This window comes from Scyliorhinus torazame, chromosome 2, assembly GCF_047496885.1.
Source record: "Scyliorhinus torazame isolate Kashiwa2021f chromosome 2, sScyTor2.1, whole genome shotgun sequence".
NCBI classification, from domain to species: Eukaryota; Metazoa; Chordata; class Chondrichthyes; order Carcharhiniformes; family Scyliorhinidae; genus Scyliorhinus; species Scyliorhinus torazame.
The window spans coordinates 204,227,115-204,250,888 of NC_092708.1; the positions used below are offsets into that span (position 1 = coordinate 204,227,115).

The 23,774-nt window shown below is 49.0% G+C and overlaps 1 protein-coding gene across 1 annotated transcript in view; it reads left to right on the forward strand.

The window, feature by feature from the left end:
- The window catches only part of LOC140395287 (neuropilin-2-like), a 181,678-nt gene extending 158,170 nt beyond the window's left edge, over positions 1-23,508 (forward strand). The window contains exons 16-17 of the mRNA XM_072482866.1: positions 17,150-17,230; positions 20,562-23,508. Coding sequence (XP_072338967.1) covers positions 17,150-17,230; positions 20,562-20,887 — 407 coding nt within the window. The 3' untranslated portion in view covers positions 20,888-23,508. The remainder of the gene's footprint in view (positions 1-17,149; positions 17,231-20,561) is intronic.
- Positions 23,509-23,774: the final 266 nt, after the last annotated feature.

Sequence of the window (23,774 nt, forward strand, 5' to 3'; positions counted from 1 at the left end):
TCGTCGCCTCCGACATCGTCGGGGGTAGTGTCCCCCTTTCCCTAGCCTCATTAAAGGTTCTCGTCAGAAGTGGGGCCAGCAGGTCCACGTATTTCCTATAGAACTCCACCGGAAACCCATCCGGTCCCGGGGCCTTCCCTGCCTGCATATTCCCAATTCCTTTTACCACCTCCTCCACCTCAATCTGCGCTCCCAGTCCTGTCACCTCCTGTTCCTCAACCTTCGGGAACTCCAGCTGGTCTAGGAAACTCATCATTCCCTCTTTCCCTTCCGGGGGTTGAGCCTTATATAGCCTCTCGTAAAATACCTTAAACACCCCGTTCACCCTCTCCGCTCCCCGTTCCATCTTTCCCTCCTCGTCACTAACCCCTCCGATCTCTCTCGCCGCCCCCCTCTTCCAAAGTTGTTGGGCCAGCAGCCGGCTCGCCTTCTCTCCATATTCATACTGCACTCCCTGTGCCATCCTCCATTGTGCCTCCGCCTTACCCGTGGTCAACAAGTCAAAGTCCGTGTGCAATCTCCGCCTTTCCCTGTATAGCCCTTCATCTGGAGCCTCCGCATATTGCCTATCCACCCTCAAAATCTCCCTCAACAATCTCTCCCTTTCTTTACCCTCTTGTTTCCCCTTATGGGCCCTTATGGAGATCAGCTCCCCTCTAACCACCGCCTTCAGCACCTCCCAGACCACTCCCACCTGGATCTCTCCATCATCATTAATCTCTAGGTACCTTTCAATACATCCCCTCACCCTTACGCGTACCCCCTCGTCTGCCAACAGTCCCATATCTAATCTCCAGAGTGGGCGCTGTTCCTTTTCCTCTCCTACTTCCAGATCTACCCAATGTGGGGCATGATCTGAAATGGCTATAGCCGAATACTCCGTTCCTGCCACCTTCGGGATCAGCGCCCTTCCCAGGACAAAGAAGTCTATCCGGGAGTACACTTTGTGGACATGGGAGAAGAAGGAAAACTCTTTACTCCTTGGTCTAGTAAATCTCCAGGGATCCACTCCTCCCATCTGCTCCATAAAGCCCTTAAGCACCTTGGCCGCTGCCGGCCTCCGCCCGGTCCTAGATCTGGACCGGTCCAGCCCTGGGTCCAGCACCGTGTTGAAGTCCCCCCCCCCCCCCCATTACCAACTTTCCCATTTCCAGGTCCGGGATGCGCCCCAACATACGCTTCATAAAGTTCGCGTCATCCCAGTTCGGGGCATATACATTCACCAGCACCACCGCCTCACCTTGAGTCTGCCACTCACCATCACGTATCTACCCCCACTGTCCGCCATTATGTTCTTCGCCTCAAACAATACCCGTTTCCCCACCAGTATTGCCACCCCTCTATTTTTCGCATCCAAGCCCGAGTGGAATACCTGTCCCACCCATCCTTTCCTTAATCTGACCTGATCCGCCAGTTTCAGGTGCGTCTCCTGAAGCATGACCACGTCTGCCTTTAGCTTCTTTAGGTGCGCAAGTACCCTTGCCCTCTTAATCGGCCCATTCAACCCTCTCACGTTCCACGTGATCAACCGGGTTTGGGGGCTCTTTACCCCCTCCCCTCGTCGACTAGCCATCCCCTTTTTTAGATCAGCTCCTCACCCGGTTCCCACGCACCCGCTTATCCCCCCAACGGCGCCCTCCCGTCCCGACCATCCCATCCCGTAACAGCTCCCCCTTCCCCTTAGCAGCAGCAACCCAGTTAACCCCCCCCCCCCCCCCCCCCCCCCCCGCTAGATCCCTCTCTAGCTTAGTTGCTCCCCCCATATTGCTTCCGGAAGTCAGCAAATTCTGGCTGACCTCGGCTTCCCCCGTTTATCCTTAGCCTCCCATCATGTGAGGCCCCCTCCTTCCTGCGCCCCCTTTTCCCGCCACAATTTCCATAGCGCGGGGACAAAGCCCGTGCTTCCCTCTCGGCCCCGCCCCTGATGGCGCAGCTCTCTCCTTCCCCCTTCCCTTCCCCACCGGTGCCCACATTTCTTCGTGTCCCCCCCCTTCGAGGGGAAAGAAAATTTTCCCCCATCTGATTCACAGTCCCTTGCCACCACCTCACTACTTCATTTCAAACACTCTTTCTCCAATCTAGTCCAACTTCTCCTCTTCAATAAATGTCCACGCCTCTTCTGCCGTCTCAAAGTAGTGGTGTTTACCCTGGTGTGTAACCCAGTCTTGCCGGCTGCAACATTCCGAACTTCACTTTCCTCTTGTGGAGCACCGCCTTGGCCCGATTGAAACTTGCCCTCCTTCTCGCCACCTCCGCACTCCAATCCTGATACACGCGGATCACCGCGTTCTCCCAACTGCTGCTCCGTGTCTTTTTCGCCTATCTCAGGACCATCTCCCTGTCCTTGTAGTGGTGGAACCTCACCACTATTGCTCGAGGTATTTCTCCTGCCTTTGGTCTTCTCACGAGGTCTCGATACGCTCCCTCCACTTCCAGGGGGCCCGTCGGGGCCTCAGCTCCCATTAAGGTATGAAGCATCGTGCTCACATACGCCCCAACGTCCGCTCCCTCTGCCCCTTCGGGAAGACCCAAGATTCTTGAGTTCTTCCTCCTCGAGCTATTTTCCAGGGCTTCCAGTCTCTCCATACACCTCTTATGCAGTGCCTCGTGCGTCTCCGTCTTCACCACCAAGCCCTGTATCTCGTCCTCATTTTCGGCAGCTTTTGCCTTCACTCCACGGAGCTCCATCTCTTGGGTCTTCTGCGCCTCCTTTAACCCCTCAATCGCCTGCAGCATTGGCGCCAGCACCTCCTTCTTGAGCTCCTCCACACATCGCCGGAGGAACTCCTGCTGTTCCAGGCCCCATACCAACTGGCCTCCCTCCGCCGCCATCTTGCTTCTCATTTCCCTTCTTTGCCGCTGCTCCAGAGGATCCTCCGCAATCTGGCCACTATTATCTCTTCTGTCCATTCACATCCGGGAGGACACCCTTCTATGTCGCCTCACAGTGGGTTTAGCCTTCGAAAATTGCCGTTGGGGCTCCCGATAAGAGCCCAAAAGTCCGTTAAAATGGGAGGTGCCGAAACGTGCGACTTAGCTGGTCATCGCCGCACCCGGAAATCCTCTTAATACTTTAATAAAGGAGATCTTAACCAAGTAGAGCAATCAGTTTCTATCAATTTGCCCATAATTTCAAGGGAAAACCCTATATGAAGCATGGCCCTCGAGTCACTTGTTCCTCCCATGCCTGCTATACATATACCACATGTCACACCTCAAATTATTCATATACTGCATCTCAAAATATTTTCTGAAATAAATCTATGTAATTTGCATTTGAATGAATCAACTCAAACTGCTTATATAGTCTCCTTCTCACAGACTGACCACTCACTCACTGAAATTCCCACAGGGTAGTTTTGAATGTTTCTCCCTTTAAATGGTGTCTGTTTCCTCTTTTTCAACTGATCCAGAAAAGGTGACCCAGTTTGCCATGGTCTACATTACTTTATTCCTTTAAAATCCTACTACCTCTCATTCTTCACAAGAGGTCAGTTAATTCACATATTAAAGTAGAAATTTCAGTTACTTGGTGCCTGCTGTAAAGAACGAATGAAGACAACTACCGTGATGAGTTGCTTCAAGAGTAATGAACGTCTCTCTAATGAGCAGACTTTTATGAATAGAGAGAGTGAGTGCCTTCTCTATAATATGCTGCTCCATGTTTCCTGTAGATGGCATGTTTACCATCTTCCACTGCAAGGTGAGGTATTGCTGAGTTCACAGTACGCAACTTTTTTGTGTGTATTTTAATATCTTACATGTCCAGCAAATGTGCAACAAACCTCTCTGTTGGAATTACACTTTGTTCTTCATGCAGCATCCCAACGTTGCCAACTCTGGTTGGAAGTAATGCTGGATGATCCATCAAATGGCCTCCAAAACAATCAAACAGTGTTTGTTTTTTGCTCACAACGCCAAAATTTAAGCAAAACCTTTTAAAAGATTCTTTTTTTTAATGCCCTGAATAATTTTGTTTTTCCCCACCCTTATCTTGAAGATTCATTTTTAATCCCTGCAGACTCCAGGGCATTCCTTGAGAGTTGACAACCGTATCCACAACTGGTTCGAGGGTGGGGTGAAGGTGGGGGGAGTGGTGGTGGGTGGGGGCAGGTTATACTTGGAGCAGGGGGGAGTGATATTACCTGTTGTCAAGATGTTTTTGAGCCTTGATCAAAACACCAGCTTAGGAACTCACCCCAACCCTGGTGGGCAACTTTGAGTGACAGGTACATGATTCTTTGACCACATTTTTGTTACCCCTTTTCCTTAAGGGGTCATCTTGAAATTACATTTTTCTGTTATTTCGATTTGCAGTCAGAGATGTGCGTGAACAGTGAGATAGCGGAGCAGTTGTGTAGTCACATACTGAAAAGGTGTGAAAAAAGCAGGATAGTTGTGATGGGTGGCTTTAACTTCCCCCATATTGACTGAGAATCCCTTACAGCCAGGGGCTCGGATGGAGAGCAATTTGTTAGATGTGTCCAGGAGGGTTTTTTGATACAGGACGTTGAAAATCCAACCAGGGAGAGGACCATACTAGAATTGGTATTGGGAAATGAGCAAGGCCAGGTCATTGATGATTCAGTGGGGGAGCATTTGGGGCTTGGCGACCATAATTCCATCAGATTTTGGGTAGTCTTGGATAAGGACAAGAGTGGCCTGAAGGTGAGAGTGCTTAATTGGGCGAGGGCCAATTACATCCAAATTAGACAGGGGGGGCGATTCTCCGATATTGAGGCCAAGTGTTTGCGCCGTCGTGAACGCCGTCGCGTTTCACGACGGCGCGAACAGGGCCCGGGCACGACCTATTCTGGCCCCCACAGGGCACTGGAGCGGTTCACGCCGCTCCAGCCTCCTTACGCGGTGCCAAATGGGCGCCGTGCCCATGCACAGTTGGACCAGCTCAATCCTGCGCATGCACAGGGAACATCTTACGTGCGCCGGCCCCAACCCAACATTGGGTCGGTATTCAGGGGCCGGCCGCGCCGGAAAGTAGGCCCGGGGGGGGGGGAGGGGAGAAGCCGGCCCGCCGATCGGTGGGCCCCGATCGCGAGCCAGACCCCATTGGAGGCCCCCCCCCCCCACCCCGGTGAAGGAGCCAGGGGTGAACGTCGCCGGCGGGACTCTGTCGTATCGGGGCGGCCGCCCGGCACAGCCGGGCCGGAGAATCGCCGGCCCTGCCGATTCCCGCGGCCGGCACCGCGCCAAACGCGGCGGCACAAATGGCGCCGATTCTCCGCAACTCGGAGAATCACGCACCGGCGTCGGGGCGTTGTGGCGCGGTTGCGGCGATTCTCCGGCCCTGCGCGGAGCTCGGAGAATCGCCCCCAGGAACTGAGGAATGTGGATTGGGAGCAGCTATTTGAGGACAAATCCACGTCTGACATGTGGGAGGCTTTTAAAGGCCAGTTGATTGAAGTGCAGGACAGGCATGGCACCACAAAAATGAAGGATAGAAATGGCAGGACTCGGGAAACATGGATGACAAGGGAAATTGTAAGCTATGTCAAAAGGAAAAAGGAAGCATACAATGGATTTAGGTATCAAAAACTGACTAAGCACTTGAGGAGTATAATGAAAGTAGGAAGGAACTTAAACGTGGAATTAAGAGGGTTGAAAAGGGCCATGAAATGTCTTTAGCAAACATGGTCTCGGAGAATCCCAAGGCTTTCATGCATATATTAGGAGCAAGAGGGTAGCAACAAAAAGAGTAGGCCCACTCAAGGACAATGGAGGAAGTTATTCATGGAACCACAAGAAGTGGGTGAAATCCTTAATGAGTACTTTGTATCAGTATTCACCAGGTAGAGGAGCATGACAGATGTTGAGGTCAGGGATAGGTGTGTGAATGTACTTGAGAGCCGGATGAGATCTATCCCTGGTTACTGTGGGAGGCAAGGGGAGAAATAGCTGGAGCCTTAACAGATATCTTCACATCCTCTTTGACCACAGGTGAGATTCCAGAGGACTGGTGAATAGCCAACATTGTTCCCTTGTTTAAGAAAGGAAGCAAGGATAATCCACCAAATTATAGGCCAGTGAGCCTGAAATCAGTGGTGGGGAAGCTTTTGGAAAGATGCTGAGAGACAGGATATAAATACATTTGGAGAAGAATGGACTAGTTAGTGACAGACACCATGGGCATCATTCTCCGACCCCCCGCCGCGTCGGAGAATGGCCGTTGGCCGCCGTGAATCCTGCCCCCGCCCCCGCCGAAGTCTCCGGTACCGGAGATTGGGCGGGGGCGGGAATCGGGCCGCGCCGGTTGGCGGGACCCCCCGCTCAATTCTCCGGCCCGGGTGGGCCGAAGTCCCGCCCAGAAATTGCCTGTCCCGCCGGCGTAAATCAAAGCTGGTATCTACCGGCGGGACCAGGCGGCGTGGGCGGGCTCCGGGGACCTGGGGGGAGCGCGGGGCGATCTGACCCCGGGGGGTGCCCCCACGGTGGCCTGGCCCACGATCGGGGCCCACCGATCCGCGGGCGGGTCTGTGCCGTGGGGGCACTCTTTCCCTTCCGCCTCCGCCACGGCCTCCACCATGGCGGAGGCGGAAGAGACTCTCCCCACTGCGCAGGCGCGGGAAACTGTCGGCGGCCGCTGACGCTCCCGCGCATGCACCGCATTTCCGTGCCAGCTGGCGGGGCACCAAACGCCATTTCCGCCAGCTGGCGGGGCGGAAATCCCTCCAGCGCCGGTCTAGCCCCTCAATGTTGGGGCTCGGCCCCCAAAGATGCGGAGCATTCCGCACCTTTGGGCCGGCGCGATGCCCGTCTGGCGCTGTTTTTGGCGCCAGTCGGCGGACATCGCGCCGTTGGGGGAGAATTTCGCACCATGGTTTTGTATGGGGAAGATCGTGTCTCACCAACTTGATTGAGTTTGTTGAAGAGGTGACAAAGAAATTGATGAGGAAAGATCTGTGGGTGTAGTTATATGGACTTTAGTAAGGCGTTTGACAAGGTCCCACATGGCAGACTGGTACAAAAACAATTCGGGGTGGGCTGGCTAGATGGATACAGAACTGGCTTGGTTATAGAAGACAGAGAGTAATGGTGGAGGGGTGTTTTTCAGAATGGATATCTGTAGCTAGTGGTGTTCTGCGGGGATCAGTACTGGGACCTCTGTTATTTGTAGTATATATAAATGATCTGAAGGAAAATTAGGATGGTCTGATTGGTAAGTGTGCAGATGACACGAAGATTGGCGGATTTGCTGATAGTGCCGAGGATTGTCAGAGGATACAACAGGATATAGAAAGATTGCCGACTTGGGCACAGAAATGACAGATGGAATTTAATCCGGACAAATGTGAGGTGATGCATTTTGGACGATCAAACCTAGGTATGAATTATACTGTAAATGGCAGAACCATTAGGAACATTAACATATAGAGGGATCTGGGCGTGCAGATACACAGTTCCCTAAAAGTGGCAACACAGGTGGCCAAGGTGATTATGAAGGCATATGGCATGCTTGCCTTCATCAGCTGGGGCATTGAGTACAGGAGTTGGGAAATCATGGGCGAGATTCTCCGACCCCCCGCCGGGTCGGAGAATCACCGGGGGCTGGGGTGAATCCCGCCCCCGCTGGTTGCCGAATTCTCTGGCACCGGATATTCGGCGGGGGCGGGAATCGCGCCGCGCCGGTTGGCAGCCCCCCCCCCCCGCGCGATTCTCTGGCCCAGGTGGGCCGAAGTCCCGCCGCTAAAATGCCTGTCCCGCCGGCGTAGATTAACGGTGGCCTGGCCCGCGATCGGGGCCCACCGATCCGCGGGCGGGCCTGTGCCGTGGAGGCACTCTTTCCCTTCCGCCTTCGCCACGGTCTCCACCATGGCGGAGGCAGAAGAGACTCCCTCCACTACGCATGCGCGGGAATGCCGTCAGCGGCCGCTAACGCTCCCGCGCATGTGCCGCCCGGAGATGTCATTTCCGCGCCAGCTGGCGGGGCACCAAAGGCCTTTTCCGCCAGCTGGCGGGGCGGAAATTCGTCCGGCGCCGGCCTAGCCCCTTAAGGTTGGGGCTCGGCCCCCAAAGATGCGGAGCATTCCGCACCTTTGGGGCGGCGCAAGCCTGACTGATTTGCGCCATTTTGGGCGCCAGTCGGCAGACATCGCGCCGATACCGGAGACTTTCGCCCCAGGTTGCAGCTATTTAGAACCTTGGTTAGGCCACATTTGGAGTATTGCGTACAGTTCTGGTCACCACATTATCAGAAGGACATGGAAGTTTTGGAGAGAGTGCAAAGAAGGTTCATCAAGATGTTGCCTGGTCTCGAGAGGGTTGGCTTTGAGGACAGGTTCAATGACTGGCGAAGGCTGAGGGGAGACCTAATAGAGGTCTACAAAATTATGAGAGGCATAGACAGGGTAGATAGACAGAGGCTTTTTCCAAGGGTGCAAGTGTCAACTACAAGGGGGTTCAAGGTGAGAGGGGGAAACTTTAAGGGAGATGTGCAGGTTAGGTTTTCATGCAGAGAGTGGTGGGTGCCTGGAACGTACTGCCAGAGGATGTGATGGAACCAGGCACATTAGCAACATTTAAGAGGCATCTGGACAGGTACTTAAATAGGGAGGAAATAGAGGGATACGGACCGAGTAAGGGCAGAAGGTTTTTTTTTAGTTAGGGCATCATGATCGGCAGAGGCTTGGAGGGCCGAAGAGCCTGTTCCGGTGCTGTACTTTTATTTGTTATTTGTTACACCTGAACCTCTCCAGGACAGTTAAATCTTATTCTTAGCTTGCTCCTTGTATACTTATCGCCAGTCAATGCTGTGCCTGGAAGAGTTGGTGAGAACACAAAATGATTGGAAGAAAGAATTCCCGAAGACTGTATGCTGTGGGGAGCATTGGGAACTTGGTGTGTTGGGTCAAGGGTACGTGAGAGAGGATGGTGACCAAGTAGCGCATGAGGTGAGTACTGGGTAATAAAATAAATGAAAGGCTTGTCGATGCATTCAAGGGGGCATTAGATGATTAGTTGAATAGAAGCAATGTGCAGGGGTACGGGGAAAAGGCAGGAGAATGGCACTAAATCATAATGCTCGTTTGGAGAGCCGGTGCAGACACGATGGACCAAATGGCCTCCTACACCGTAGCAATTCTGTGATTTATAGAGCCTTTCAGGAAGTCCCAGAGCGTTCTACCGCCAATTAAGTACTTTTTGAAATAAAAATAGGAAATGTTGGAAATACTCAGCACCTGTGGAAAGGGTAGCAGATTGCAATTTGATCAGAACTAAAAATGAAATGGAGACGTAACGGGTTTTAAGCAAACATGGGGTCAGGGATAGGGTGGAAGGTAAGAGACAAAAGTGATGATGGTGCAAGATGACAGGAAATGGTCATGGGTAAGTAAAGAAACAACACCTTAGTCTGAGGGAAGGCATAAATGGCAGCTGCAGCTTCACTACTGTCTGAACTAATGGCAGTTAGGATTGCAATTTGTTTTAAATTTAAAATATCCAATTCTTTTTTTCCCAATTAAGGGGCAATTTTTTTAATGGTGTACATTGAGGAATAAGTATTGACCAGAACACCACAGCGTTTCTTCAAACAGTGCCTTGGGATCTTACACCCGCCTGAGAGCAGGACCTCGGTTCTACATCTGCAGAACAAAATCTCTGCTAGTGCAGCACTGAAGCAAAGGCCTAGATTTTGCGCTTGGGTCTCAGCAGTGGGATTTGAACCCACAACCTTCTAACCTGTGTGCTGTCCATTGTCAGATAGTGTAAAAATGGAAGCTGATCTCTGAATGACTGAGCAAACTGATGCTGTGATAGCGGCTGAATAGATCATGTACCTAACAAGGGTAGAGTATGATTTTTATACAGTGTTATGCTGGTATGAGGTGAGCAGAGTTAATTAAAGCACCAGACTGCAGCATTCAATCTGGAAGGGGTTTGTGCCACAGTGGGGGAAGCAGAATTTCTGATTGAATCACCAGAGGAGTGCCTGAACGCTGTCATTAATGCTGCAACCCCTAATTCCAACATGACGAATATTCGATCATTGTTGATAGCCTGGAATTTACTCTTAGCATTCCCAATGGATGGTATTTAACACGTTCTTGTGACATTCTTATTGCTGCTATTTTAATGTGGCCTTTAAGCCATTTTGTTAAACTCTACTAAAAGGCAGATGGAAGAATGTGCAAAGCACTTACCCAAACAGTAATTTTTAGATGTGTAATCTTATAATCAATTTTTCCCTCATACTGCCTCTTCCCTTGAGACTAAAAGAGTTAAATTGGAAGACTGGTTGCATAGATTAGACGCATGGCTTAAATATAGAAAATTAAGGGGTGATCTAATTGAATGGTTTAAAATAATTAGAGGATAAGGCATATAGGGAGAAACTATTTCCTCTGGTGGGGGTGTCCAGAACAAGGACATAACTTTCAAATTGAGATAATGTCAGGCAGCGCTTCTTCACAGAAAGGGTAGTGGTATTCTGAAAAGCTCTCCCTCAGAGAGCTGTTGAAGCTGGGAGGTTGATTGAAAATTTCAGAACTGAGATTGATAGATTGTTGTTATGAATGGATATGGAACCCAAGCGGGTGAATGGCATTAAACTGTGGTGTAGCTGAATGATGGAACTACTCGAGGGGCTGAATGGCCTCCTCCTGTTCCTATATTTTACCCCTGTCTTTTTATTAGATCACTTCTGACAACAATTTGTGTCAAGATAATGGGCGGGATAATTTCCGGTCCCCCCCACCCTCCCCCAGCCGAGTGTTTCTCTACTCTCACCGCTTGTCATTGGGATTTTTCCACGCCGCTGGGAAAGCCACGGGTAGGGGTGCACTGCTGGTGGGAAAAGAGAATCCCAACGGCGGGAGAATTCTGACCCATGTCCAATGATGTGTTTTCCATTAAAATGTCAGACTCCTTTCACCATGAAACTTGTAGCCCTTGAAAAACAGGAATAGCCACTCTGTGCATTTTGTTTTAGGCGAACAGTTTTGTGCCTTCCTTTCCCTGTTGACATTTAAAATAAAACTTTGGGGCGCTATTTAATGGAAATGAAATAACGTCCTGTTTAGGTGTGTTTAGCGGGGTGTTTCCCGGCACTAGCAGCGGCGAGAACGATCCCGCTATTAAATGCTTAATTTTTGGGCCTCGGTGAGGAACACTCGGCTGAGGCTGCACTTCGGTTCATTTGCTGCACTAACGAGCTCAGCTTGCCAGTGCAGGAAGAGATCACAGCACCCCGATCTCTGGACTCCCACCATGGCCTCCAGACCCTCCCCCAACTTGCCAAATTAGGGGGTCATCGAGCCCCCTGCACTCCACCTCAGAAGGACAGGCAACCCCGGGCCCGATCCCCGGCATGGGCAAGATGCCGCCTGAGCAGGCACCTTGGCACTGCCAGCCTGACACTGTCCCTGCCAGCCTGGCATTGTGAAGGTGCACCCAGGTGGAAGTGCCCCATCATCTGGGAGACTCCCTCAGTGCCAGTAAGCCTGGTCCTCGTTTATGGAATCCAGTGCTAAATGGCACCTGCTCAGGGTCTCCAAGGCCAGGCTGTTAAATCCCGCGCATTGGGTAACTCCAGCACAGACATAGGGGGCGGAATTCTCCCCCCCCCACACTGGGTGGGAGAATCGCGGGGGCGCCGCGCGTGTCCCGCCACGCTGCCTCGACGCCCGCACGTGATTCTCCCACCCACCCAAAATCAGCGCGGCGGGAATCACGGCTGGCCGCTGGGAGAATCACGCTCGCTGTTTGCAACGAGCAGGCGGCTATTCTCCGGCCCGGTTGGGCCGAGCGGTCTGCCCAATACGACTGGTTCCCGGCGGTGCCGTCCACACCTGGTCGCTGCTGGCGGGAACAGCGTGGGAATGCTGGGGGGGCGGCCTGTGGGGTGGGGTTCCTGCATCAGGGGGTGCCTCAAATGGGGTCTGGCCTGCGATCGGTGCCCTCCTATCGGCGGGCCGGCCTCTCTGAAGGAGGACCTCCTTTCATCCGCCGCCCCGCAAGATCCATCCAAAATCTTCTTGCGGGGCGGCCTCGGGGAGGACGCATGCGCGGGTGACGTCATTTATAAAAGCGGCGCCAAGGCCCGGCACGCGTAAATGACACAACGCTGCTCCGAGCGCCCCGGGGGAGGGAGAATAGGGGGCTGGGAGCGGGCTCCGACGCCAGAGTGAAACACTCCGGTTTTCACTCCGGCATCGGCACTTAGACTCCCGATGAGAGAATTGCACCCAGGTAATTTGGACATTCTGAATACTCCCTCTGTGTACCCGAATAGGAGCCGGAGTATGGCGACTAGGGGCTTTTCGCAGTAACTTCATTGCAGTGTTAATGTAAGCCTACTTGGGACAATAAAGATTATTCTACTATTCTATTCAAGAGAGACTAACCCACCACTTGAATATGAAAATCTGGATCTCACTCATTAAGGGCAGGAGCCGAATCATGACACCTCGCAAAATCTCGTTAGATCTGCGAGGCGCAACGAGCGTTGTAAATCTCACAAATATCTCATGATTTTACCTTACCGGCCTCATCCTGCGATGAGGCCAATAGACACGATCCTAGAACGTGCCTTTCTGGATTGTTGTAATATTTGGGAAGCAGAATTCATCTTCATTTTGCAGGTTCTAATATTGTAATTAAAAATTCAAGGTGGTCCTCCAATTAAAAACCTATCATCAGGATGGAATAACTACACTGGCCAGCTAATCAAACATCTTGGATTCTGCATAGCTAGTCACCTCACCCCTCACCCCCCCCCCCAACCCCCGCAGACTCTTAACTAATTCATCCCCACCCCCTGTTCTGTCCTTTTCAATGTTCAGCCTTGTGAATGGTACACATTAAGAGTTGGGGACTCTGGCAGTGGGTGGTGGGGGATGGGTGTGAAAGAAACACGTGAAAGCTCCTTTCCTTGCCCATGCTACCCCCACCCCCCATAAACAGCTCCCCTCTGGGGAGAATTTTGTTTGTGCCGTGGCCGCTTTTATCAACAAAAATAGCAGGTGGCGCGCCCTGCGGTTCACGCAAACCAATTACCTACACACGTTTCCTGTGCTCAGGAGTATAGGTGTGAGAAGATGTAGCCCTCTCAGCACTGCTGCCTCACGGTGCCGATGACCCGGGTTTGACCCCGGCCCCGGGTCACTGTCCGTGGGGAGTTTGCACATTCTCCCCATGGGTCTCACCCTCACAACCCAAAAAATGTGTAAGGTAGGTAGATTGGCCACACTAAATTGCCCCTTAGTTTGAAAAAAAAAATGGATACTCTAAAATTTTTTTTTTTTAAATGAGTTTGGAGCCTTTTCAGGATAGAAACTCAACCTGAGCACGAGTGAAGTCTTTCCGGTGAAACCGCCAGGGAGAGGGACAGAGCTGGAGGGATTCATTCTGAAGTGTAGCCACTGTTGTAATATGGGAAACAGGACAGCCAATCTGCACACAGCAACCTCCCACAAACAGCAAGGTGATAATGACAAGATAATCTGTTTTATTGATGGTGGTTGAGGGGTGAATATTGATCAAGGCAAGGGCAAATCCACCTGCTCTTATTTCAAGTAGCACACCATTGGATTTTTCACATCCCTGAAAGGGCAGCCAGATGATATTTAAATATTTTATCCTCCAGCAGAACAGCGCTCCTTTAGTACCGCATCCGAGTGTCAGCCTGGATTTTGCGCTCAAACATTCAGAGTGGACTTGAACCCACAACCTGCCCAAAGAACAAGAGTGCTGTTACTGAGTTACAGCTGATTCGCTCTGGCTGCTGCTCTCTTTAAGTGGGGGGGGGGTTCCCCTTTCACATTTGGGCAGGCAAACATTTAAGGGGGGCAGCTTTGCTTTTTGTTTTGGTAAAGGGGCAAAAGATTGGTACCTGTGTAATGGGTAGCTCGGAGTGGGGAGCATTATAAAAACCAAGGACACAAAGCGCCCTTTTAGTGTGGATCTTAGCTGTTTGGGATTTTGATTATGCCCCAAAATATGATTGGCATGCCAACCCTCCCCCCCCCCCCCCCCCCCAACTGCATCCAACTCCCCTCATCCCCATCCTCTGTCCACCCTTGTGTCCATTGAAAGCATTGGGTCTTGCGTGGTTTGACAGTTAACGTGCTTGTGAATGTGAATGTTACAGTGCGGTGGTCTATACACTGCGCTATGGCTCATGATGTACTTGGACTAGCTAACAACTGCTGAGGGAGCTGTCTGCTTCCTGTATTCTGAATGTAAATGCACCGCCCTGGAGATGTACTGTGTGGAATGGAATAAAGATGCTATTTTTTTATACAAGAGAGGTACCGTGTAAAATCTCTTTGCAATCATGGGGCCAGGAAACCTTGCTGTGCTTGTCTGTCCCATCTGGTTAACATGTGTTCTTGAAGAATGGGCCTGGGTATCAGGAGGACATTGTATAATCTCACTCAGTCCATTCAGCGTAGAGACTCTTCTTACTGATTCATCCCAACTCATTGGACAGAAATCCTGATCCAAGTGTACAATTCGAAGCTTGACCGCGTAGCAGTGAAACAGGATCCACCTGGATAAACATCATGGACGCAGGAAACCCCAGTGTCCTCTTCCTGTCAGGAGCTTGCTACCTCCTGCCAAGCGCCATCTGACTCATCCTCACCTGTTAGCCCCAGAGATACAGAGCCACATTTCACAGGCTGTGCCCGTGTCACGAACCTTGCAAATGCTCCTAAAGTTCAATCGGCCATTTTGTAGCCATATTATTGTGTCTTCTTACCTGGTGCCCCAAGTTTTTCATTATTTAAACACAAACTGCAGGGGCAGAATTTAAAATACATACTTTCCTCATCTCCACTCTGGTTCTTTTTCCTATTTTATTAAATTTGTTCCTCAGGTTACCAATCCTCCTGTCAGTGGAAACAGTTTCTCCTTATCTATTCATTTGAACATTTTGATTAAATCTTCCCGTAACTTTCTCTGTTCAAAGTTAATCCTCGCTGCCTCAGTTGCCCGATTTAACTTGAGGCCTGTGTCACTGGAATGCGCAGTTGCCCCATTTAACTTGAGGCCTGTGTCCATGGAACCTCCAATTGCTCCATTTAATTTGAGGCCTGTGTCCCTGGGACCACCAGTTGCTCCATTTAACTTGAGGCCTGTATCCCTGGGACCACCAGTTGCTCCATTTAACTTGAGGCCTGTGTCCCTGGGACCACCAGTTGCTCCATTTAACTTGAGGCCTGTATCCCTGGGACCACCAGTTGCTCCCTTTAACTTGAGGCCTGTGTCCCTGGGACCTCCAGTTGCTCCATTAATTTGAGGCCTGTGTCTCTGGGACCCCTGGTTGCTCCATGTAACTGCTGTGTCCCTGGGACTGTAAATCACTTTTGCACCCTCTCCAAAGTGTGGTGTCTAGCATTGGGCACGATATTCCAGTTCTGGCCTAAGTTACTGGTCTATCTATGATCTCCTTTCACCTTTTTTCCCTTATTAATCTTCTTGCAATAGTTATTATTCTTAAATAAAACAGAAAGTGCTCCAAAAGCTCAGCAGGTCTGGCAGGATCTGAGGAGAGTGAAAGCGAGTTAGCATTTTGACTCCAATAGACTTCCCAGCCCTGATGGTGGACTGGACCTAGATCCACACTGATATTCCTCAATACTGTCCACAAGAAGTGCAGTCTGAAATTCCCTTTTCTCCAAGGGAACTGACAGCTCAGTATTACCCCATTTGATGTTATGAAAATCTTGGCCTAGAAGATTATAGAGACTGAGCCTTTATTTGTGGGGTTTTTGGAAAGGGTGGAAGAGGCGGGAATTGTGCAAACAGGACAGCCAATCTGCATTATAATATTCGGAGGAAAATACAGTTCAAATCGTCAAAAGCTGGTGCTACTGGTACCAGTACTACTGGAGTTCCATTTTCTAGTCTCCAGAACCAGTTCAGATAAGTTTTACTGGTACCAGTCATTTACCAGTTTTACAGATCCTTCCTCGGTGTGTTGGAGGATGCTCAATCAGATATAGGTGTTTGATGGTGAAATGGAGAGTGTGTTAGAACGACCCACCTCTTCAAAGGTTCCCCCCAGCACTGAATTGCTCCAATGCACATGACACGCAAAGCTTTGCATCCACTAATGGTAACCATGGTAATTTGCACATGCGTGCTTCCAGTTGACTCTGGCGTTAACAAGGGCAGTTATAAAAGATGGCGGAGAGACTGGACATGCGGTTGACACAGATCAGAGTAGGTGACCCCCATAAGGCCTCGGGGTTCACACGAATCAATAACCTGAGAACACTACATTGGCTTGCACATGGCCAGGCATTACTGAGGAAATAAGGAGCATCCCAGGCAGTCAGGGCCAATCAAACAGATGAACTGAAAAATGGATCTTGGCTTATCAATGGTGGAAGTGTAGTGTTTTAAGAAGCTTGGATGAGTGTCCACTAGCAAGGGGCCAAGATGGAAGATTACTGGTCGGTTAGTGAAGAGTTCCAGCCTATCAGAACCTGCTATCAACAATTCTAAACCAAGTCCCTGGGGTGATTTCTCAAGTGAATTTGGCCATCAGTGGCTATTCTGATCACATTTACTGTGTGGTTCTCAGTATGCCACCTTCATGAGGATACCAGCAAAGGATAGAAAAAGGGAATGTCATAGAGGATTCTAGAACTTAGCAATGGGAATTGTGAGAAAGATGCAGTTTAGTTTGTATTGAGGGATGTTGCAACCAAGGCTGGAGCTAAGATAGAGAAACTACCATGATCTAGACAAATAGTGGAACAGATTTGAGGGGTTGAGTGATCTCCTCCGGTACAACCATTGAATGTCCTTTTATTGGGGAATGGATTACAATTCAAATTTGCTGAGGGTCACATATTAAAGGTGGTTTATTTGACTTGCACTCATTTTGTTTAAAATATAAGTCAGTAGGTCTATATCAGCAAGTTAACGACCTCTGTGTTAATAAAATTGGCCAAGCATTACAAACACCATGAGACCATAAGACATAGGAGCAGAATTAGGCCACTTGGCCCATCGGATCCGCTCTGCCATTCAATCATGGCTGATATTTTTCTCAGCCCCATTCTCCTGCCTTCTCCCCATAACCCCTGATCCCCTTATTAATCAAGACACCAGTCTCTTGATCTGTATAGGTGCTTGTATATGTTGGAATGGCCTTGATGGAATTTTCTCATTTCTGTTACAGGGAGAGAAATGATCTCCAGTGATGATGAAGGGACCCAATTCGAGCCCAAAGGGGAAGCTGACTCCTATATTTACAGCAAAGGTAAACTGGAATTGAGGGCCTCATCTGCTTTCACTTTTCCCAATGGCAGTCAGCCAACTCACCTGATGGGACTTTGCGCAAGTGCCATTGAAAGGATCTCCCAAAAAGCTTGACAGTCAAATAATTATTTTTGGAGTGTTGTAATGCCAGGAAACGCAGCAATCAATTTATCCACAACAAGGTCCCACAAACAGCATTGAAATAAATGACCAGATCGTCTAGATTTAGTGCTGGTTGGTTGACGAATAAATATTGACCAGGAGACTGGGGAAGAGCACCCCTGAAAAAGAGTGACATGGGACCCTTTCCATTCACATGCGAGGAGACAGGTGGGTGAATTCTCCACCTCCACAGCCGCATGTTTCTTGGTGGTGCGCCGTCACTGTCAGCGGGATTCTCCATTCCCGCCGCTGTCCAATGGGATTTTCCATTGTAGCACCCCACACCGCTGGGAAACCTGCGGGCAGGGGTGTGCTGCCGGCGAAATGGAGAATCCCGCTGGCTAAGAATTCACCCCAGGACCTCAGTTTAGACATAGAACATAGTGCAGAAGGAGGCCATTCAGCCCATCGGGTCTGCACCAACCCACTTAAGCAGTCACTTCCACCCTATCCCCGTAACCCAATAACCCCTCCTCACCTTTTTGGTCACTAACGGCAATTTATCATGGTCAATCCATGTAACTTGCAGGTCTGTGGACTGTGGGAGGAAACCTGAGCACCCGGAGGAAACCCACACAGACACGGGGAGAACGTGCAGACTCCGCACAGACAGTGACCCAGCGGGGATTCGAACCTGGTGCTGTGAAGCCACAATGCTATCCACTTGTGCTACCATACTGCCCATGAGTTTAACATCTCATCCAAAAGGCAGCAAGCACCTCCAACAGTTCAGCACTCTCTCAGTACTGACCAAAGAGAAACAGTCTGGATTTTATGTTCAGGTCCCGGAAGTAGGACCAGTGCTACCCACAACTGACACCAGGTTGCAGGTTTTGTAGATGTTGCTTTCATCAGCCTTTTCTCGAATATGTTCATTCTGAAGTACAAATGGAAATATTTGAAGTAAAATGAGGATCTAAAACTTTATTCACCCGTACAGGGTCATTTTCTTCCTCCATTTTGGCCCTTCTTTACTTATCAATTCTGTCCATTACTCAGGGTGCACTGCTCCTGCGTAAACATAGGACTCCACAAATATGGAGACTATCAGCAATTTTAATAGTCGGCTACAACTACTTGCACACAGTAATAAGTACAAAGGAAGTTTATTCCCCCAATTTGTTGAGGCTCAGGTGAACACAAGTGTTCAAGCCAGCCGATCTTTTGTTCGGACTCTGCCAAAACACTCTTCAGAATTGCTATCTGAACCTTGACCTCCCAACTTGAATACATTTCAGTAAAATGACTGCATGGAATTGCCTACTTAAAATGTAGAGAAATAAACACTTAGGGAAATATAATAGGAGCCCATTGCACTGCCTGTTTTCAGTTACAGAAGCTCTTTATAAACATGCACAGGGCATCTACTTGACCTTGTTAGCATCCCATTCTCAGTGGCACTGCAGACAATATCACCCATTTGTGGCCATGCTTCCTGTTTGTTAGTCCTTGATTCTTTTCAACCATTTCAGCCATACTGGTGTCTTACTAAGCTACATCAAAATGGTTTGAAGCAGCGGTAGGCAATCTGCAGCTTGGGGCCACATGAGGCCCACATGGGTTCTGAGTGTGGCACGTGAGACATTTTATTGACCGTTGCATGTTGTTGGTGCATAGCGTTTGCCACATTCTTCTGATTTATGTCTATATAGTTTTTGTTCCTCCTGGTGTGACTGAAGTGATTCGCATGTAAAGCCAGGGCTAGTGAAGTGAGGTGTATGCTGATTGTTCACAACATTAACTGTGAGAGCCGTGGGCTCCCTCTGCATCCAAAGTATAAATATTTCTTTTCATTTTTACCATTTGAAGTTAATGATAGCTCTAGTAATATATAAATGATTAAACATTTTCTATAACTCATGAAATATTCGAAATATATTAAATATATTTCATCTTATTCATGGGGTCATGATTCTATGGTTAGTGAACGAGCCTGATTTCAATCTTGCAGCCCACTGAGATGAAGGAGGGAATCACTCATGTTGCCCATTCACTAGCCTAGGTTGCCCATTACTGGTTTAAAGGCACACTAATAACCCTGCTAAATGTGAATCTAGAACCTCTTATATTGCTGCTTCTGTCACACGAGACACCACAGTGAGGACCAATGGCTTGGCCCAAGGTTTTGTGCTGCACAGTCACTGCCTGGCGGAAGATTCTCTCGCTCAACAAAACCAGGGATCAGTCTTGGACTTTTCCTAATCTAACTCTAGGCTCACATCTTCTTCACACCTACCCTTACAAACCCTTTCATAATCTCAAAAAACCTCTATCAGGTCGTTCCTCAATTTTCTCTATTCTTGAGAAATGAGTCCCAGCCCGTTCAGTCTTTTACGATTGATATAACTTTTCAGTTCTGGTATGAATCTAGTAATTTTTTTCTGCACCTTCTCCAATGTGCACACCCCCATCCCCTTCCTTTTTATTGTATGGAGGCCGGCTACACACATTTATTTGGATCAACTAAATCTCAGCCTGTGGATGTTATAAAAAAGATATTCTGTTCATTCTCAAGATATGGGCGTTGCTGGCTAGACCAACATTTAATGTGCATTCTGCAATGCCCTTGAGAAGTAGCGGTGAACAGCTTTCTTGAACCGCTGCGGTGAAGATATGCGTACAATGCTGCTGGATAGTAATGATGAAGAAACAGTGATAGATGTCCAAGTAAGGATGGTTTGGGCTTTTTTTTAAAACAAATATATTTAGAGTACACAATTCATTTTTTCCAATTAAGGGGCGATTTAGCGTGGCCAATCCACCTACCGTTCACATCTTTGGGTTGTAAGGGTGAAACCCATGCAAACACGGGGAGAATGTACAAACTCCACATGGACAATGACCCAGAGCCGGGATTGAACCAGGGACCTCGGTGCTGTGAGGCAGCGGTGCTACCCATTGCGCCACCCTGCTGCCTGGCTGGTTTGGGCTTTAGGCTCCTATTTTGGGCTCCTACTTCCCTTGTCCTTCTAGGTGGCAGAGGTTGCAGGATTTGGAGGTTCTGTTGAAGGATCCTTTCCAAATTGCTGCAGTGCACCTTGTAAATAGATTATTGCATAATACACACAATTCAATATTACCGAAGTTGTACCAAAATTGGATATGTTCGCAGTTGGAAAGTAGTCTTATAAAAATGCAACAATTTAATAATTACTTCTGTTGTGTTGCAGATGTGGGATCTGACTTGAATGCGTGGAAAGATGGAGATTCGAGTACAGTAGTGCCCTCTGATGGGATGTCAGTCACCCCAACATCTGGAAAAGATAAGAACTGGCTCTACTCCCTGGACCCAATCCTGGTTACTATCATCGTCATGAGCTCAGTGGGGGTCCTTCTTGGTGCAGTCTGTGCTGGCCTCTTACTGTACTGCACTTGCTCCTATGCCGGCCTTTCGAGCCGGAGCTCCACCACCCTGGAGAACTACAACTTCGAACTCTACGACGGGATCAAGCACAAAGTGAAGATGAACCAGCAGAAATGCTGCTCAGAGGCATGATCATAATGGGAGAGAGAAAGGCCTTTTTAAAAATTATTAGTAACAAACAAGAGGATGCAGCAAGTAATCGTAATCATTTTCATTCAGAACCAGCCACACTTCTCCCTCCAAGTTAAATGAGGGGGGTTATCAAGAACCTCTTGAAGTCAGTACTAAAAAGCCTTAACCTGACAATTTTCCCAAGGATATGAGCCATTGTTACTCCCCTGACTGAGAACTTTGGGATGAAGTAAGAGTAGGCCGACTGAGGCCTCATTTTGGCGTTACTTCTGGAGACCATGATGAGGTATATTCTATTTTGTGCTGTGAAGAGAAGCCTCATTTCCTTCAAACTGGCCACAATGCTGGCTTGCTGTGCCATATGTAGCTTTACCTTGTTTACTTCTTGTCCTTCTGCTGATCCAACAGTTGGAGCCTACAACAGTTCGCTGGCTCTGAAACTGGAAGAGAATTCAGGATGGCTGACGCCTCAAACTTGTACCTTCGGGGGCCAGTGGCCCTGCTTGAAAGATGAGGCCCACAGTTTCCTCATCCGTTGGTGAGAGGCAAACTTCAACCATTTAAGCAGAGCTTAAAATAAATTATGGACTATATGCAGAGTGCCTTTGGACAAGTGTAATCTATTAGCAGTGGCAGATTAGTATTCACATGCCTCCTGTCTGTGACAGGAGAATGTTTTATTGGGCACTATCTTTGAGGCCTACACAGTGTCTGTTGATGTCAGAGGACTTTATCTATAATTATTTAATATACAGCGTATTGATTTTCCAGACAGGGTTTTCGCCTGTCTTGGAAAGGGGGAGGGAGATGAGGGTAAAATACTTTTTTTTATTTCCAAGGGAGTGTCTTAGGGGCGGGAGATGTAAAGAAACACTGAGTGACAAAGGCTTTATTTGGAGGTGGTTGGGAGATTTTTTATTTTTTTAAATATCCTGGCTACAATGACAAGGAACAGTTTCTTGAGTGCTAAACACCACTGGGCTGCTTTGTAAGGTGAGCCAAGCTGTTTAAACCAACCCATCCATCACTAGAAACAGCTGACAAGCCTAGAAAGGCTGAATCAGCTGGTAAAACTTTTTTTGGAGAAAAAAAAGCAATGATTAAAGAAACATGAGAATAAATGCTGACTTTTTGAATACTGGCTTTGTAATGGTGTTACTTGGCAGTGGTTCAGTTGATGCTATTCAGAGCTTTCAAAGGTTTTCTTTGTTGAACGTGGATTAGCATCAGATGATCCAGTATCCCCTCTTCCCTCCCCCCACCCCCAGCTTAATTCTTACAATATTTCTTTTTGATCTTTCTTTGGGTACAATGTTGGCAGTGAGCTCCCCCTCAGGTTTTCTGAAATCTGGCTCCCTTCGTCTCTCCTCTCCCATTCTAGAGAGGTGAACCATCCAGGTGTCCCCAGCATGAGTTGCTGGACAGCAAACAGGAACTGGAGTCTAGGTCCATTTTCTTTTCTCCCCTACTGAACCAAGGCATCAATTGTCAAGTTATCAGCTGACTCCGTGTGGCCAAGGTTTCAACAAGGGAGCTTCCTAGTCTGTTTGCCGGGCATAGGCCAGGGAATAATCTCAACTCATTAGAGGGTTGGACAGTGCCAAAAGTATGTTACTTAAGGACCGTAACGTCAATACTCCTTGCAGCATCGTAGGCAAACTTTGAACCCAAGTCCCAGAGATGAAAGACCAATGTGACACCAAGCCCCTGTTCAGTTTACTATCACAAAACAGTGTAGGTAAAGAGCCAGTTTTCTCCCTGACGTCACATGTGGTTTCTACCACACTGCCAATGATGGAGGAGTAGCAACTCCGAGGAAGTTCCTGGCCAAAGTGTTTCAAATTTGTAGGGAGGATAACCTAGGTCTGTTGGAAGAGGTACAGCACTGGGCACACTTCTTTCTATGGAATACATGTTGTATTATATCATGTACATCTCATTCACACACATATAAGTATATTTATGGTATTATGGTGTATATATGAGTGACTATGGCACACGTAGATATTCATGGTGACCAACTCTTATCTAGGAGGCTCAGTTTATATCTGAAGTGAGTATTTCACGTCTGTCATGCAAGTTATGTGACTATGGTGGCCATGTTATATCTTGTGGTGCCCACTGTATGTAAAGTGCACATATCCCACTTGTGGTCTATGGTGTCATTTTATTTTAACCTCACTGAAATCTTGTGGCGTAAGTGTATGTAACGATCTGGCCGTGGCACAGGTCGATTCAAGAGATCCACTTGGCTCAGATGACATCTCAACTGCTCGCCAAGTGGGAAAACGTAGGTGATGGGCCCAGGCATAGCCACACGTAGTGGTTGAGATGTATAGCGTGGTTGTATTTGAGGAGGAGCTGGATAACCACCTGAGGCAAAGAAGGATAGAAGGATAGAATAACTGGGTGGGATGAAACGCGTGGGTGGAGGCTCATGAGGAGCATCAATACTGGCATAGACCAGCTGGCCCAAATAACCTGTATCTGTGCTGTGCATTCTGTGTAGTTCTGCCACTTCTTGTATGCATTAGCCGTACGTAATTTTTGTGATGCCATCTTGCGTTCAAGTGCTCACCTGCGGACTACATCCACACATAAAGATTCTTGTAAGCGTCTAATGGTTGTGCTGACAACAGTGTGTGTGTGTTTTTGAGGTAATTTTTAATCCGAACGGCTAGGAGGGCAGTGTCTAACCAGCAGCCCTGTGGATGTTGTGCAGTTGGGGGGTGGGGGGTGGGTGGGGGGCGGGGGGGGGGGGGGGGCAGCGGTGGGAGGAAGGGGCAGTTGGGGGGGTCCTGAGGGATGGGGCTGGGGAGGGGGTGGGCACTGTACGTGCCTGTTTTTTTTGCGTGCGTCATTACTACTGACCCACTTCCCCTCCGGG